The sequence below is a fragment of the Camelus dromedarius genome, chromosome 27 (genome assembly GCF_036321535.1).
Source record: "Camelus dromedarius isolate mCamDro1 chromosome 27, mCamDro1.pat, whole genome shotgun sequence".
Taxonomy (NCBI): Eukaryota; Metazoa; Chordata; class Mammalia; order Artiodactyla; family Camelidae; genus Camelus; species Camelus dromedarius.
Window position 1 is genome coordinate 8441947 of NC_087462.1, and position 19059 is coordinate 8461005.

At 41.0% G+C, this 19059-nt stretch overlaps 1 protein-coding gene across 8 annotated transcripts in view; it reads left to right on the top strand.

Moving 5' to 3' along the window:
- The window catches only part of LOC105105146 (adhesion G protein-coupled receptor E2), a 31356-nt gene extending 13352 nt beyond the window's left edge, over positions 1-18004 (top strand). For 3 of the 8 annotated variants that reach the window (XM_031437462.2, XM_031437464.2, XM_031437467.2), the window contains 10 exons: positions 1690-1797; positions 1988-2208; positions 2393-2572; positions 5277-5474; positions 5750-5985; positions 10297-10363; positions 10627-10718; positions 11648-11816; positions 11902-12012; positions 14349-18004. In XM_031437462.2, coding sequence (XP_031293322.2) covers positions 1690-1797; positions 1988-2208; positions 2393-2572; positions 5277-5474; positions 5750-5985; positions 10297-10363; positions 10627-10718; positions 11648-11816; positions 11902-12012; positions 14349-14357 — 1391 coding nt within the window. In that variant the 3' untranslated portion in view covers positions 14358-18004. Of the gene's footprint in view, positions 1-1689; positions 1798-1987; positions 2209-2392; positions 2573-5276; positions 5475-5749; positions 5986-10296; positions 10364-10626; positions 11817-11901; positions 12013-14348 lie in introns of those variants that run through there. The other 5 variants (XM_064479924.1, XM_064479926.1, XM_064479928.1 and 2 more) reach the window with 5 other exon arrangements.
- Positions 18005-19059: the final 1055 nt, after the last annotated feature.

The window sequence follows — 19059 nt, forward strand, 5'->3', positions numbered from 1 at the left end:
AGAGCTAGTCATTCCTTAGCTGCTTAATTCTTCATTCCTACTTCTTTTAATCCAGGGAAAGAATCAACAAGCTAGGCAAGATACTGTGTGCATTCAGTAGAGTGTGATTCAGGAGTTAGGTTAAATGTTATCTAGTGATCTCATTTTTATAATTAAGGTTTAAGTGGAACAGAAATAGGCAAACAGGAAAGGGGAAAAATTGCTGCTTACAAATCCCTACTGTTAGACATCATTCCATTCTATAAGGTTAGAGGCGAAGGTCATCTTCTGTAACATCTTCATGCTGACATAGGGCACCATATATCTTCGAGTGGAAGATGTCGACATGGGTCTGTAGAATCTGTTAGCTGAAAATTTTAGTTACCCCCTTACACAGACAGGCAGAGCAAGCTACAATTATTTTGATGCTCACAAAGATATAGATTATTATGAGAAATTATGTTAATCCCAATCTCTTGAGGCCAGTTCTTGGAATTGTACTAGCCATAGATGGAGCAGTTTACGTCATGGCTGCAGTCTGGCCATCGTGCAGTTATCTCTTCCCCTCTGGTGGCAGTGATAGTGTCTGTAAAACTGAGGTGGGAAGCCCCATGAAAAAGACGGCAGGACCCCCAGGCAGGACCACCACCGTTCTGCCAGCACCACCACCGTTCTGCCAGCACCATTTGGTTCCCTGGCCCAACGGCATTGTCTCACTTTTTAAACTCTAAAACGGCTTGCTTCTAGGAAAGTGGAACTTACTCCTAAGATTCTGTTGGTTCCTTGAGCTAACTCCTCATTGGTCCATTTCCCTCACTTGTGATTGGTCCATTTCCCTCACTCCTGACTGGTTCATTTCTACAAAGCTTGTTCCTAACTAGTCACTTTTGTTATACCTTATTTGCATATGATGTTGCAAAATGTTGCAAAGTCTAGACTGGTAGCCTATAAAAGGCTGCGTAAACCTACAGATGGGGTCCAGAGCTTAGAGTGTTAACTCCTCTGGGCCCGCTGGTGTAATAAACCTGAGTTCTCCAACTCTCAGTGCTGCTTGGTCTCTCGCCCAGATCCTGGTTGCTGTCACAACTGAGCTGTAACACTCAGCTGTAACACACTTTGCTGCAACAAAACAACTCAGGAATGTGCACCAGATACTGAAAGATTCTGAGACTCTCTTGCCCGTTGACTGCCCGGGCTCTTCTGTGGCTCAGGGAGGCTTGGGAAACTTCAGCTGTTCTACAGACAAGAGGCAGAGGACATGGAGGGGCTTTGTACTTTGTGGTGGGGGGGTGGCCGCAGGGTCCTGCTTGGTTTCATACATATATATGTACCATTATTATGTATACCAAATATTATGTGTGATATTATAATTTATATAAAATAATGGCATTATTTGTACTATAACATACTATATGGTTATTACCAACAGTGACAGAAGCCTTAAGCACTATGACACACCTTATCATTTTAGCTACTTTTAATAATATTCTATTTTCACTCTTGCTAAATAAGCTTGTAATATTCTGATTGAATCAGCTTTAACTGTCATTATATCATCACTTAAAATTATCTGAATAAAATTATTGAGGGAGCTATTTCAATAATGGTCACAATATGATTAAACAGATGTTCTATAAAATGGCACTATAGTGGTATCATGACTGCAACAGCTACAGTCACAGTTACTAATCTAACTCCCACAACTCACAGCACTGTCCCTGGAGGTGCAGGACCAAGGAGACAGGAATATCACCTTGATTCAGAATCAGACAAAGATGATGCTGACCTGGGATACAGTGCACGAATCTGGTGACTCAGGTAATGGCTGAGATAGGGAGAAGGTCACTGAGACTTCACAGTGGGACAAGATTCCCAAAGACGTGACAAATAAAGAACTGAAGTTTAAAGCGAAGTGTGGGATATGGTGGGTCAAAAGGAAAGAGTCCATCTGAAGAAGAGGGAGTCCTGTTGGGTATTGCAGTGTGTCAACCATACCCTCGTCCTGCAGGTCCTGTGGTGGTGGGACTTATCTCCACTCCAGGGATGGGCAAGTTGCTGGCTGAGGCCCCCCTCGTCCTGGATACAGAGAAACAGGCAGTTCTGCATGAGGCACACAAGGATTTGCTGCAGGAAATCCACCCCATCCTGTTGTCAGATGTCATCTCCGCCTTTATCAGCAACAAGAACACCCAGAACCTCAGCTCCCCAGTCACCTTTGTCTTCCAACATGTGAGTCCTGGTGGGATGGAGCTGTGGGTGTGGGAGAGGACTGAGTACTACACACAGCCTTGGGCTTCAGGGGGGCTCTCCCATGGCTGCATCATATCCCAAGGGGACCATCCATGAGCCAGCTTTGGGTCAGCATTTCTGAGCATCAGATCTACCAGCTCACACCTACTTCCTGTTCCTATAGTCAGTGATCCCTGGGCCAAGGCAGGAAGTGTTCTGTGTCTTCTGGGAGCATGGCCAGAATGGAAATGGTCATTGGGCCACCAAAGGCTGCAGGACGGTGGGCACCAGAGACAATAGCACCACCTGCCAATGCACCCACCTCAGTGCCTTTGCCGTCCTCATGGTCCACTACGAAGTGCAGGTGAGAGCCGTCAAAGGGGCTGCCTTCAATGTCTACTGCCATGTAACGTATTCCTGCACATGTAGCAGCTAAAAAATAGCCCCCAAATTTATTATCTCACAGTTTCTTCAAGTCAAGAAACAGGCATGCTGTAGATAGTTTGTTTGTTCAGGGTTTTACAAGTCTTTCATCAGAGGCTTGGGGTCCTCCTTTAAGCTCCCTGATTTTTGGCAGAATTCAGTTCCTTGCGGTGGTAGGTTTGAGATCTCTTTTTCTTGTAGTCAGACAGCAGGGGACCAGGCTCAGCTCCTAGGGGCTGCCTGCATTCCTTCTCACGTGGCCCTCTCCTGGGCCCTCTCAAAATGTATCACCCTTCCTGTTGGAGACCAGCAGGAGAAGCTCCCTTTCATCAAAACTCTCTCAAACTTTGAATCTTTTTCTACAAGAATAGCTCAGATCTTTTAAGGGCTCACCTGATTCGGTCAGGCCACCTAAGATAAACTCCCTCACTTAAAGTCAAGTGATGGGGGTCTTGAAAGCCATGAGCAAAATCTCTTCACAGCAGCACCTAGACTGGCATTTGTTTGAAAGTCTGGAAGAAGCTGGGGTAGGGATAGGGTTGCCAAATTAGAATTCTGCTTACCATAGGGGCCTTCAGGACATGGGTGCTTGGGGTTCTGCAGAATGGAAGATTCAGTGATGCCAGAGGTCAGAGCGGGCGGGGGGAGCCAGTGAGTCCAGGTGGGTCGGGAGCCATCTTTGCTTCCTCCCCTGGTCACGTGAGCTGGTTATTTTCTCTGGATCATCAAAACCAGAGATTCATCCAGGTGCCTTGGCTAACAGATACTTACTCTGAGCACCCACATGAAAGTCAGCATGAGAAGGATCCTAGCCAAATGGCTGGATCATAGGAGCCCCCAGGAGTTTGAACAATTCCCCCAAGGCCATGTTTCCTCCTGCTAAGTCACTAGATAACACAGTGTTAATAGTTTTATTTCTACACTGTTTTATATTGATTGAAAAGTTTAAATATTTGTGTTTTTCAATTCAAACAGAATAATATAGGAAACATTGATAATTCTCCATTTTACCCCTAACCCCAGATGCCATTTCTTTTTGCTTCAGGCAACCAATGTCAGTTTCCTCTACATTTTTCTATGGGTATTTTATATCTGTAAACAAATGCATGCATTTGTCCTTGATCCCCTTCCCTGCTTTTTTCCCTCATGCAGTGTCATTTTTCACTGCTGTACATTTTGGGTTATTTATTTATTATGTGTGAGAGATCATTCTATTTTTATCCACAAAGATATTCTTCCATCATTTTTATGGCCACATTGCCTTCTCTCACGTGAATAAGCCATAAATTACACATCAAGTCTCCCCATAGTGGGCGTTTTGTTTCTGATCATTTGCTAATATGAATAACGTTGCAAGGACTTACATATAATTCATTATTCTCGTATTTCAGCATTCAGTTAGGATGTATACTGGGTCAAAATCAGAATTATGTGTTGGTAGATATTTCTATTTCCCAACTTATAGAGGCTGCATCTCTGAACGCTCCAGCATTATATGAAAGTGTGTGATCCCTCACACCCTCACTGCAAGGTATTACCCAATTTCTGGATCTTTACTCATCTGGTAGGTCAATATATCCAGGAAAACTTTTGTGTTTTTCTTATTATGAGTGGAAATGAACATTTTTATTTAAGAGCCATTAGTATTTCTATGTCTGGAAACAATTTGTTCACATTCTTGGTCCATTTTCTATTGGCTTGATGACGCACTTTTTAACAGATTTGGGAGAACCCTTTAGACAGTAGAGAAATTAGGTTTTTGTTGTTACAGCAAAGATTCTCAAGATTTAGTATGCATCAGAATTATCTGCATGGCTTGCTATTTATTTTTTAACATTTCATTCAGAAAAAATTCAAACTTATGGGTATGTTGCAAATTAAAAACAGTGTACATAATATTCAATTGCTCTTTATCCAGATGCACTTACTTTGAACACTTACCTCTATTTTCCTTAATGTTTGCATTTCTTTCTCTCTCCTTCTCTCTCTCTCTCCACTAGTTACGTGGAAATGGAATTCATCGCTGTTTTTTTTTTTTTTTATTCTCTCCATAAATGTAGGACTGTTTGCAAAAAGAGGCAGGGGAATGTGAATTTAAACCTACCACCATTGTTGAAGTGTAGAGGTTTTCCTCCTTTAACCTAGGGTCCAGTTCTAAATCAGTAAGGATTAGAGACTAACCAGGAACAGATATTGCAGGGATGAGGTGGGTGGAGTCCGTGATAGGGCATTGATAGCTGGACATTGAGTCTCCAGGTACGGACTCTGTCTGCAGCATCACATGATGGGGGTAGAGGATGGTGCTCAAATGGAGATTCATGCCTATGTGAACCTCTCATGGTAACACATAAGTTTAGTCATACCCAAAAGCTTAAAGGAAAAAAAACTCTGCTGAGTTCTAGGGCTTGATCTTGACTAAGGACTCTCCTTAGCCTCCAATTCTTCCAAGGTCAGAATTAATCATTCAGATCCCATAAAATTCTAACATTCACAACCTGGAGAAAGTTATCCAAAAACATCACAAATTTACCTTATTCCTTCATTTCTGAATTTTCTACACCAAAAAGTAAAAATTAAAATGTTGGAAGGGTCATTACCCCAGAGCAGGAAAGTGTGACTGCGGTCTCCTCTTTGCTGGGTCCCAGGAGGAGGATCCTGCGCTGGCTGTGATCACCTACGTGGGGCTGGGCCTCTCTCTGCTGTGCCTCCTCCTGGTGGCCCTCACCTTCCTGCTGTGCAAAGCCATCCAGAACACCAGCACCTCGCTCCACCTGCAGCTCTCGATCTGCCTCTTCCTGGCCCACCTGCTCTTCCTCACAGCCATTGACCGAACTCAGGTCAAGGTACTTATACTGTCTCAAAAGACCCCCTGCTCTGCCCTTCCCTAGAGGATGCTGAGTTCATGAAGCCATGCTGCCTTGGACAACTTAATAAAATGCCTTGAGTTCCAGGTAAGGGTAGATGGGTAAGTAGCCAATTTCTCATTTAACTAACAGAACTCCACTGACAACTCCTTCATATACACCAGCGTTTTCCCCAGTGGCAAAGTATAGGAGAGGTCCCGGGGCTGTGCCCCACCCTGACAGCCCCGCCTGGTGACACCTCCCTCCTTCCCCAGGTGCTGTGCGCCATCGTAGCCGGTGCCTTACACTACCTCTACCTGGCCGCCTTCACCTGGATGCTGCTGGAGGGCCTGCACCTCTTCCTCACTGCACGCAACCTGACGGTGGTCAACTACTCCAGTGTGAACAGGTTCATGAAGTGGCTGATGTTCCCTGTGGGCTACGGAGTCCCGGCTGTGATTGTGGCCATTTCTGCAGCAACCAGGCCAAATCTTTACGGAACACCCACCCGGTAAAAGCAAATTTTCACTGTCTTTACCTTCTTCAGCATGACCATGGTATTACAGAACCAACAGCATTTGATTATGCCAGAGCATAATACATAGAGAGATGCTAAGTTACAATCCCCAGGGCATCCTTCTGGTGGAAAATGACAATAATTAAGAAGAACATCTTCAATCTGTGTCCTTCAAATAGCAAAGATGAAATCAAAAGAAACATTTAGGACATCATGTAGAAAAATCTAACCTTCTTCTTTATCCTAATTCTATAGGATGTTCCAATTTTTCACTTATAATAGAGCCAATTTAAGTGATCAAAGTAATAGATTGTATTCTAGTTAAGATTTACAAGGTACTTTGTGCCAGACACTCTTGTTACCATTTTTACACGTGTTGATTCAATTAATCTTCACATCAATACCATGAAGTCGATACTGTCATTTGCCCCGTTTTGCAGATGAGTAAAGTGAAGCACAAATAGTTTAAGTAAATATCCACAGTGCACAGCTAGAAAGTAGCCAAGCTGGGATTCAATTCAAATTCCGGGACTCAAGTTCCTTAGCTTGCTTTTGTTTTCAGCTTTTAATATTAGTTCAATATTTTTACATTTTTATTGAAATATATTTCACATAGTATAAAATTCTCCTATTTATCAAAATTCAAAATTTATCTGTCTTCTTCTTCTCCTTCTTTCCTCCTCCTCCTTCTCCTTCTCTTCTCCCCCTTCCCCTTCTTCTTCCCCTTCTTCTTCCCCTTCCCCTTCTCCTTCTTCTTCTTCTTCTTCCCCTTCCTCTCCCCCATCTTCTTCCCCTTCCCTTTCTCCTTCTCCTCCTTCTTCCTCTCCTTCTGTTTTTGTTTTTTGTTTTTTTTTTTTGCTAATGCTTAGGATGCCATATATAAGAAACCATTGCCTAACCCAAGGGCACAAATACTTACTCCAGTTTTTTTTCTTTTAGAAGCTTTATAGTTTTAGGTATTACAATTACGGCTATGATAGCTGTTGAGTTGATTTTTGTGCATGGTGTGAGGCAGGGGGCCTAATTTTGTTCTTTTGCATGTGGACACCTGGTTTTTCCAGCATCATGTGTTGAAAATTTTTTTTACCTCATTGAATTGTCTTAGCATCCTTGTTGAAAATCAGTGACCATTCCTACTGGTTGCTTAGGAGAATCTTTAATTTCTACACATTTATAAAATTCACAAATCTTCTTCAGTTGTGAACCTGTAATTTTATTCATTTGTGGTTAGAAAAACTAGTTTGTATGATTTCAATCCTTTTAATTTTATTGAGACCTCTTTTAATGCTCTGTCCTATCCTAAAGAATGTTCCTCATGCACTTGGGAAGAATGTGCATTTTTCTGTTTTTGAGTGGAATATTCCATAGATGTCTGTTTTTGTTGTTACAGCAACAAAAATCTGTTAGATCTCTTCAGTTATTGTGTTAAGTATTCTATTTCTTTGTTGATCTTATGCCTTGCTTATATGCTTTGCACTCTTTTACAAAGCTATCTGTGTGAGAAATCACACCCTCAAACTTCAGGAAGTTTATGTAACCATCTGTACTTTTGATTTCTGATTCTACAAATTCTCAAGGTCAGCCAGAGATGAGAAACTTCTCCTTATTTTCCCCCCAGGGTTTCCCTGAGCATGGGCACATGTTTGTGCATCCTTAGATTTCCGGAAATATTTCAGAGATTTTCAAAATTCCCTGTGATCCTTTGGTTCTTCAGTATTTCCTTCTAAATTCCCAGACAAGTTCTTTTTTAAAAAATTTTTAAAAAAATTTTATTGAGTTATAGTCAGTTTACAATGTTGTGTAAATTTCTAGTGTAGAGCACAATTTTTCAGTCATACATGAATGTATCCATATTCATTTTCACATTCTTTTTCACCATGAGCTACCACAAGATCTTGTATATACTTCCCTCTGTGCTATACAGTATAAACTTGTTTATCTATTCTGTACATATGTGTTAGTATCTACAAATTTCAAACTCCCATCCTGTCCCTTCCCACCCACCTCCCTCCTGGCAACCACAAGTCTGTATTCTATGCCTATGAGACCCAACAAGTTCTTGGTGACTCCACCTGAAACCACAGCTTTTTGTGCAGCCAGAGATGTGACAGTAGTCTGCTGTTGTTTCAGTAATGCCCTCCCTAAGGGTAGGCTCATTGGTCCTCACTTTCAGAGCTCTCAGTCGAATCAAATTGCCACAAAATCTGGAGAATAAAGAATTCCTAAAGAGAGCTAAAGGATTGGAAAAAATATTGACTGTGCTCTGGGGATGGTGATGCTTTTAACGGAACTCACAAAATAGTCAGATCTCTTTCTTGTCCGCAGTGCTACCAACTTTTGGTTGCTGTAGCACTAAACTGGGGAGAGAAGGAGTGGAAATAACTCCAAGTTATAATATCACAGATTCCTTCCTTCCCAGTTATTGAGGCTCCATAGTTTCCCTTGGATTAACTATTTTTAGTTTGTTCTGTGGCTTTGGGTCATTGCCAGGATTTTGAAATGGTTGGTTTTAGCTGTTTTTCTTGTATGTTTGTCATTTTAGGAGGAGAGTACATTTATCAACATCCTCACTCTTCCATTCGGGAAGTCAATCTCCCAGAATTTGCACTCTTAACCATAACATGCCATTAAAGTTTATGTTCAACTGTACCATTTCCAGGTGTCCTTCTTGGGCACTTAATTTCCTTCTTGTTTGCATTTTTCTCATTGTGTACTGTATTGTCCTGAAATGTCTCACTGCACTCTCCATTGTCCTGAAATGTCTTGCTTCACTCTCTACTTTACCCTAATGTTGGATCAAGTGAATTTTGTCACTGTCTATCCTTCAAACTTTGAGCAATAGACATAAGCTCTTTATGGCTCAGTTACCGTTACTCAATAAGAGAACTTCTGCTTTTGACTGTGGTTGAAATTTAATTGAGTAGCTCAACAAGAAACGACAAATAACGTCATACACAAATGGACAAAAGATTTGAATAGACATCTTCTCAAGGATACGTAAATGACCAATACATGAATGAAGGGATTCTCAACATAGTTAGTCATTAGGAAAATGCAAATTAAAAGCCACAAAATGAGATATCACTTAACATCCATTTGATTAAATGATTAAAATAAAAAAGACTGACAATAAAAAGTGTTTGAAAGGATGTGGGAATATTAGAATCCCCAGACATTGCTGGTTGGAATGAAATTGCAGCCACTTGTAAAAACAGTTTGACAGTTTCTCAACAGGTTTAACATACAGCTACCACATGACCCAGCAATTCCACTCTTAGGTATATGCCCAAAATAGATGAAAATATATGTCCACACAGAAACTTACATGAATACTCACAACAGCATTATTCAAAATAGCCCAAAACTGGAAACAAACAAGATGTAGCCTAGCCATACAATGGAATATTGTTCAGCCATTAAAAAAATTTTTTTAGCTGTAACGACATGCTACAACATGGATGAACCTTAAAAACATTACGTTAAGTGAAAGAATCCAGTCACAGAAGACCACATATTGTATGATTTCATTTATGTGAAATATCCAGAATAGGCAAATCCATAGAGACAGAAAGTAGATTAACGGTGTCCTGGGGCTAGGGTTGGGGGTTAGGTGCATGGAAATAGGAATGAGGAGTGACTGCTAATCTAAAAGAAGTTTCTTTCTGAAGAGATGAAAATGTTTTAAAGTTAGATTCTGGTGATGGTTGCACAACTCTCTGAATATTCTAAAGATTGCTGAACTGTACAATTTTAATGGGTGAATTTCTTGGTATGTGATGTGTATCTCAGTAAATCCATAAAATTGAAAAAACCCCAAAACTCAGTGGAAGGGTTTTGCTGCTGTTAAAAAGAAAATTAAACTGAATAGTGCAAGAAAAGTCCTTGAAGCTCTTTTAGGTTCACAGGACTCTCAAAAACTAACACATTTACAGACATCTTCCCTGCTTCAACACTGTTTGTCTCAGTAACATGCACACATTGTTCATATCTCAGCTAAAATATAATTTCCTTTGAGAATCTTCTCTAACCAAAACTAAGCATGCCATTCGAGGATACATTCTCATAGCCTCTGCCCTCCCTTTTTTTTTTTTTTTTTTTTGCCGTCACTGTGTTTCCAATTGTGTCTCCTACCGACGTGAGATTTGTGGGGATTAAGACTGTGTTTACTCTCTTCACCACTGTATCTTCAGAGCCAACCACAGACCCTGTCACAGAAGAGACACTAAATATTTGTTGATGAATGAATGAATTAACATAATTGTTCTAGATCCCTAAGGGCTATTTTTCACTCTCTCCCTTGCTCAGCTGCTGGCTCCACTCAGAAAAGGGATTTAAATGGGGTTTCCTTGGACCAGTCTGTGCCATCTTCTCTGTGAGTGATGAAATCAAAGCATCCCTAACGCTCATCTGAGGGTCATCAGAGCAGAATTATAAGCAGGGTTGGGGGAGGGGGGCAGGAGCAGGAATGTTTCCGGGCTATTATGGGTTTGGTTTGGTTTTCTAAGACTATTCCTAAAACTACACACTCAAACACTATTACTAGACATGGAAACTACTTAAGTATGGAATTGATGTTGGACAGGCTGGATAATGGATTGAACTTTTATTCAATAAACATTTTGTGGTTTCCTGAAGGTCAATTTAGCTCTCTTTCTGATGACTCTCTGGATTTTGAAAAGCAAACTCTCTTCCCTCAACAGTGATATGTCCACCCTCCAGAACACAAGGTAAGATGGAGAAGAGGCTGACAACTCTGCAGATGCGTGGTCCCGAGAGCAAAGCTGTGTGCCTGAGCATTTCCCCATGTCCCTTCTCAGGGTCTTCTGAGGGGACCTGGAGTAAAACAGGGGCAGCTGTCCTATGGCAGCCAGTTCTGATTCAGTGGTATGCTGTGTCCATTTCTCATCCCAGCTTTGACTCCCTCAGCAACAGGAAGAATTGACATTAGTTGATAAATATTCTTTGGACTTTTGTCAGCAGCCCCATGGCAAAAACACAAAGAACAATTATGTTCCCGTGAAGCACTTAGGAAGCTCTGTGACCACTCCCACAATCCAGTACACGCTCACACCCTACCCTCAGCTTAGGCTCCTTCTCACCCCTCTTCCGTTCCTTTCTCTGGGGAAAAAAATCCTAGTGAATGTCCAGTCTTCTAGGAGGCTTGGGCATCCTTTGCTGCAGGAACCCTTGTCTATTTGGTGCTATTTGGTGCTATTTCTTTCATGTTTCTATCATCCTTTCCAAATTTTGCATGTTACTGTTCAGTTGTATTAGTCAATTGAATGGATGGTGAGCTTTATGAAAATAGAAATCTCACCTTTGTTATTTTTAATACCTGGACCCCAGCACAGAGAATGATACATGGTACCTCTTTAGTAATGTTGGTTGAATGAAATTAGGGAGCATCATAAAATTTCTGCAACTTACATTATGAAGTGTCATTACCCTCTTCAGTCCAAATTAAGATGCCATCCTGGACCCGAGTGACATTTCTACTGTGGAGAATCATTAACAGTAAAGACCAAAGCTGATCACAACTCAGTCTGAGAACTCATTGCCAACAGGGGAAGGAAGGAGCGTCCATGGGGTGAAGATGAGTTTGGCTTGACTGTGTTGCTCTGGGCATATCATGAACTTCCTTTATCCTCCTACCCAGGATGCTGACATTTAAAGCAACAGCTCAGCTCTTCATCTTGGGCTGCACGTGGTGTCTGGGAATCCTGCAGGTGGGACCAGCTGCCCATGTCATGGCCTACCTCTTCACCATCATCAACAGCCTGCAGGGCGTCTTCATCTTCCTGGTGTACTGCCTCCTCAGCCAGCAGGTACCATGGTCTGACTCCCACTGAGGACTCTTTCTATCCTCAGTCCTCTCAGTGAGCTGACCCAGAGCGGGTTTTGCCTTTGCAGGTCCGGGAGCAATGGAGGAAGTGGTTTAAAGGGAGCAAGAAAACCAAAGCTGAGTCTGAGAAATACATGCTATCCAGTGGGGACATGTCTGATGCCTGCAGACGCAGTGGGGTAAGATCATGGATTGCCCCCGGAGCACTTCGGTAACTGATCCCCTTGGGCAGCACATGCCTATCACACTGAACAATTGGATGTAAAGCAGGTGATGTCCTAGGGTGTCTCACACTTAGTTTACTCCTTGACTCATTAACCATTGGCCATGGACTCAGTTTAAAAGTTTGTTTAACAATATATTTTGCTCTCACTCCTTAGGGAACTGTGCCCAAGTTGACTCACGTATCAACACTCTTATTGAACACCTGCTGTGTGCTGTGCATGGTTAACTCAATAAGCAAGAATCAATGATCTGAAGTGGTGATGCACATTCTACTTAGAGCCACATTACCTGGTCCTTTTTCTCTACACCTCCCTTTATCTCACATTCACTCAGCTGCACCCCTCAAAAATGCAAAACTGGGGGAAGATTATGTACTTATTTATGCACTAAACAGAAATGTGCTAGCTGGTATTTTAGACTTCCTTAACAAGGCTACCTGATATTTTTGGTATCTTCTACCCACTGCAAAACTGGGAAGGAAAAGCAGTAATGACATGGGATAACTCATGACAATGATTACTGAGAACCAACACTTACTGGTTTAGACTTACAAACTCCTTTCACCTATGTTTTCTCACTTCTTTCATCTGCTATTTAAATCCCTTGAGTCTACCTTCCAATTTAAAGGAGCCTACTCTGTTTCCTGCATTTTCTCTCATTACCTTGTCTACCCAACCTCCATAACCACCGGTTCTACCACTGAGTCTTCTGTATCCTCCCTCTTTCTGAGAAATGTTCTCACCACCTATTTCACAGAGAAAAATCAAAGTTACCACCATTACACTTTGTGAACTCCATGCCATCAAACCGTAGCAAACATCAGCCTGCATCCTCTCCACGTTGTATCACTGACACAACTTTCCTTCTCTCTGAAGACAGTGCTTCCACCTGCACTTTGGATCCCATCATTCATGCCTTATCAATGGTCTTTACATTATTGTTCACACATTCTCCCTCTCCTTCTCTTTCTCTCTCTCTCCCCTTCCTCTTTCCTTCCCTCATCTCAACAGTATTCTTCCCACAGTTCTCTTCTATCTTACAAACATGTACTACTTGGCCCTCTTGTAGCTACCAGCCAAGAGTTGACTTTCCTTTTTGTGTCCATTTCCTTGCCTTAAACTCACTCCTTCCACCCATGCACATACGGCTTCTTTCCCCCATCATTTCACCAAAGCAAATGTCTCTTAGACCGACAATGATCTCCATCCCCCAAAAATTTCTTTCAGAAAATTCTGATTGTTTATCATTCCTTTCTCATGAAACAATCCATCCTTATCCCCTCTAGATGCTGTGTCTTTCTTCCATTCTCTCTTGCTTTTCTCTCTCTGTCTCCTTTGTAGCTCTGTCCAATGGATTGGTTCCAGAACAACTTCAGTTCCCCTTCTTCCCTCCCAGACAATAATATTCCTTCCTTAGATTCAGTCATCATCTAGATACAAATGTTGGCCATGTATGTTTATTTGCCTCTGACTTCTCTGAGATCTAGGGGACAGCTTGACACCTTTGGTGTTTCAAAGGCTTCTTCAACGCAGTCTTCCAGTGTGAGGCTTGCAGTCTTTACCCTAATCCAATCCTTTCCCTAATCCAACCCTATCCTTCTCAGTCTGCATGATACCACGTTCATCCTGTGGCACAAGTTTGGAACCTGAAAGTTACTGGTACATTGTAATTTATAAGCACAACATTTGTAAGCTTCTTGAGTAGAGATAAGCATGTGAAGTTACTCATCTTCAATACCAGAAGTTACCCTGAGCTTCCTGTAGACCTAGAAATAAATAACTCAGATGGGGGATGGTAAGGATAGGAGGGAAAAGAATTTAATGCTTCTTCCTTTACATCCAAGGTGATTAACAGTAGATAACATTTCCAACCTTTTATAATTTTCCACCTGCCCTCTTTTACGACTGACTCCATGCAGAAAGCAACACTTCACAAATTCTGAAGCAGAGGGATCAGGACATATGTTTTGAAACAGATAGATAATATTTTGTAGTGCATTTAGTTGCTCTTATCTTCTGTAACTTGGGAGTTTAGGAAATGGAGGGAGATAGGACTTCTGAGAAAGACCAGGGACTGCCAAAATGCAGTCTGATACGGTCTTTTGATCTTTCCCTGACAAGTCAGTCTGGCAAGGAAATTTTGCGATTAAAAGCTTCTTAAATTTCTTATTTCTTTTTTCAAAGGAAAATTTCTAGGTTATCTTTCTATAGTCTTATATATCATTTTTAAAATATTGTATTTCCAGATTAATTAAAAGAGATATTTTGAACTATATCCTCTTATCCCATAGGAAATCTGAAGTGTTATTCTTTGCGCTATTAAGCGAGAAAAAAGACTTTGTCACGTGTTTTTCAAGAAATTCATCATGTGAGCAATGTGAGTGATGTCATGGTGGACATGTTTGCTACTCAATTCCTGCAAAACCTGGACTTCTTCTGTGCCCCACAGTGTGCTCAGAAAACTTTCAACGTATCAGAGGCCAGCTGTGGTTCAATTCTTCTACCATGTTGGGTAAAGCCCTTTGCTGAAGCCTCTCCTTCTTGCAAAGACTCTTCCAGATGCTGAAACTCTATGAGCAGGAAAACCAGCTTCAAGGGATTTTCGTATGAAAAACATCCAACAGCATGAGGGTGCTCACATCATAGTCTGGATTTTTAAATTTCTTTATTCTGTTTTCTATGGGTTTAATTATTTGCTCACTCAAAAATATTGATTACTCACCATGTCCAAGGCAGAGATCAAGAGAGACACAGGTTCTATCTTCATGGAGCTTTCAGGGAGAAAAACTGTAGATTCCAGTCTGGGTCTGAAGGCAGAGGTGAAATATGAGAAACTGGAATGTGTTGTTGTAAAAGAAGGCAATGAAGTATGGAAAGGGGCAAGGATTTGGGGGAGGAATTGTGATAGCTTTGATATGGAGTAGAGTGTTTGGGGGAGACAGAGGAATGCTTGAGGGGCTGGTTACCTAGTAGGGATCAAGGGGCCAGGTGAGGGGCTGAGAGGCTGCTGCTGGAATGGGGATATGAGAGAGTGTGGAGAGAATGGGCAAGGTTGGGCAGATATGTGGGACCAGGGAGGGAAATAGGAGATGGGCATTTGGATGGAGTCAGAGTGTTCTCAGTGCTCTTTGGCAGCTGAGGACAGGGGCGATCCTGGGATTGGTGGAAATAAGTGGACCAGGGAGATTAGAATGGGAGATAAAATGGGGCAATGAGGGGATGGGCAAGAGAATTTTGGATAGGCTGGGTGACTGCAGACTTAGGCAGGATTAGGAAGGTAAAATTAAGAAAATAGGGTGATGGCTTCAGGACAGAGTAGGGAGGGTGTGGAGAAAGGGACTGAGAAGTAGTGAGAAGTGGGAAAAACTTGGAGGACCCAGGTGAAGGGACCAGTCTTAGAAGCTCTTCCAAGAAAAGAGAAGGAAAAGGAGCACTGTGCCCACTGCTCTTGTCTCTGCTCCCTCATTCATGGGCGGGTGTGCCATAAAATGTCTTTGCGCAACCACTGCTTGTTTCATACAATATTGATTCCTTATTCAGAGGAAACACTGGGTGGTTTTCTGATTTTGAAGGAAATGCAGGGAAAATGCAGAATATTTGAAAACACCTGGAAAAACTAAATGCAAGGAATCACACACTGAAAAAAATCTTGGTTAACTTGATGTGCATTTTTCTCTTTGTCTCTCTCTCTCTCCCATTTTGGGGACGTTTTTGTCATCCACATTCAGATGTGTACACTTGACACTTATCCATTGGGGTACATTTGATTTTCATCCGTTCCTTGTTGTTCTGAATCCAAAGAGTATGGCTTGGAGCTGGCCCAAGAGGCTTCCACTAATGACAACTACCGCTGCCTGAGAACTAACCACTGGGAGTGTGAAACCCTTTGAATTAAGTAAATGTTCTCCAGTTTCAGGCACTCCTCTGACAGTATCATGAGCAATATATGATGTCTGTTGTCACATTTATGTTTAACTTGACTCTCAGCTTCTTCCTCTTCGTCGTCTTCTTCGTCATCTTCTTCTTCCTCTTCTTCTTCTTTTGTCTTTCTTCTTCTACTTCTCCTTCCCCTTCCTCCTCCTCCTCCTCCCCTTCCTCCTCCCCTTCCTCCTCCTCCTCCTCCTCCTCCTCTTCTTCTTCTTCTTCTTCTTCTTCTTCTTCTTCTTCTTCTTCTTCTTCTTCTTCTTCTTCTTCTTCTTCTCCTTCTCCTTCTCCTTCTCCTTCTCCTTCTCCTTCTCCTTCTCCTTCTCCTTCTCCTTCTTCTTCTTCTTCTTCTTCTTCTTCTTCTTCTTCTTCTTCTTCTTCTTCTTCTTCTTCTTCTTCTTCTTCTTCTTCTTCTTCTTCTCCTTCTCCTTCTTCTTCTCCTCCTTCTCCTTCTTCTTCCTCTTCTCCTTCTTCTTCCTCTTCTCCTCCTCCTCCTCTTCCTTCTTTTTTACTTAGCACTGCCAATATCTCAAGGATTGTATTTTGGAAAGAATTTTTAAAATTGTGCTAATTTTATTCATCATACTGTCTTCAATTATTACTGAGGTCCATTTATTGTGCAATTGCCAATTCAGATTTCTCTTTCACCAGATTTCTGGCTCCACAGGAGTAAGAACTTTGTCCATTTTACCTCCCCATTGGATATCTCATGTGAAGTACATAGCATAGTGCCTGACTCACGATAAGAGCTCAATCATTATTTATTAAATGACCAAGTAGATTATTTCATACATTAAACAACTCTATGAGCAAAGTACTCTTTTTATACCCATTTGAGAGATCAAGAAAATGAGACTTAAGGACATGAACTTAATTTGCCCATGGTCATATAGCTAGTAAGTATCTGAGCCAAGATGTGTTCCCAGTTGTAGATACACTTAAAGACCAATGCTCAAAAAATGCTACTATACTGAAATAATGCCTGAAAGGGGGTTGGTGAGAGATGAACTTGGAAGGTCTGCTTGGAGTGGTATTTGGAAGGAATCTGAATATGCTGGGAAAAAGAGAAGGAGTTTGGACTTTATGCCACCTGCCTTACAAAGTGATCTGAAGCTCTAAGACGAGAAAGTGACATCACTCACCCACAAAAATATTTGTACTTTGGAGGATTATTGTTTTTGTGGAGCAAGATTTGAGTAAAATAAAGCCTAGAAAATATTATTTTCTTGTTCTTAAAACCCAGAGATGAAGCCATCCTTTATGGGTGAGAATCATAAAAGTCAGGATATGAGTATCAGTAGTCATAGGCAAAAGTAATTATCCACATTCATGGGTCTCTTTATTTCTTTCTAGTAAATTAATGACTTAGTGTTTTTATTTTTAATTGCACAAGAAATATATAACTTTTTTCTTGTAAATCATTTAACATCTATAGAAATCTAGCTTCTTCTCACATCCCATTTCTGAGCCAACTCTCATTCACAGACACACACACCAAGTCACTCTTTGTATAGGTATCTGCTGTCTGTAATTTTATATCTATCCTTCTAGTCATTATATATATGTACATATATATCCATGCATGATACAGCAATGGGTTCATATTATGTATATAATTTGGAGTTTATCTGTCACATAACTTATACACAACTGTGGATATTCCCTAGCAGGACTGTACCATGTTCACTTCCTATTAGTGAACATTTGGGTTGCCTCCTAACTGTAAACATTTTGATATAGAAGTTGCATATTTGACATTTTGCTGGACATTTGAGTCAGTTGTACATTTTCTGGATGTGGCTCTTGTAATGGAAGAGAATGAGGTCTGTTCTCTGAGATCATTCACGTTCTGTGCCAGCAGTTAGGGAACCATCTGACAGGAAGTATTTTCAGCTTTGTAAGCTATACAGTCTTGGTCACAATGACTCAGCTCTGTGGTTGTCGCAAGGAAGCAGCCATAGACAAAACATCAGTGGGTGGGCATGGCTGTGTGCCAATAAAATTTAAAGATGATTAAAAGAAATGAGAAGATATCTTGTGTTCTTGGATTAGAAGAACGAATAGTATTAAAATGACCAAAGTAATCTATAGATTTAAAGCAATCCTTATTAAAATACCTATGACATTTTTCACACAACTAGAACAAATAATTCTAAAATTTGTGTGGAACCACAAGAGACCCAAATAGCCAAAACAATCTTGAGAAAAAAGAACAAAGCTGAAGGTGTCACAGTCTCTGACTTCAGACTATATTACAAAGCTAAATTGATCAAAACAGATGATACTGGCACAAAAACAGACACACAGAGCAATGGAACAGAATAGAGAGCCCAGAAATAAACCCACACACTACAAAGGAGGCAAAAATACACAATCAGGAAAGACAGTTTCTTCAATAAGTGGTGTGTGATAACTACACAACTACATGTCCAAGAATTAAAGTAGAACTTTTCTCACATCATATACAAAAAAACTCAAAATGGATTAAAGACCTAAATGTAAGACCAAAAACCATAAATCTCCTAGAAGAAATATAGGCAATACACTCTTTGACATGTCTTAGCAATATTTTTTTAATGTCTCTTTAGGCAAGGGAAACAAAAGAAAAATTAAATAAATGGAACTACATCATACTAAAAAGCTTTTGTACAGGGAAGGAAACTATTGACAAAACAAAAAGGCACCATACTAAGTGGGAGAAGATATTTCAAATGACATATTGATAAGGGATTAAATATCCAAAATAATGAGAACTCAGTATCAATCCCCTGCCCCACAAACAACCCAATTAAAAACAGGCAGGGGAGCTGAACAGACATTTTTCCAAAGAAAACATGCAGATGGCCAACAGCACGTGAAAAGATGCTCAACATCACTAATCATCAGGGAAATAAAAATGAAAACTACAATGAAATATCACCCACATCTGTCAGAATGGCTATAGTGTAAAGGATGACAAATGTTGGCGAGAATGTGGAGCATAGGGAACCCTATGCACTGTTGGTGGGAATGTAAATTAGTACAGCTGCTGTGGAAAACAGTATGGAGTTTCCTGAAAGAGTAAAAACAGAACTACTA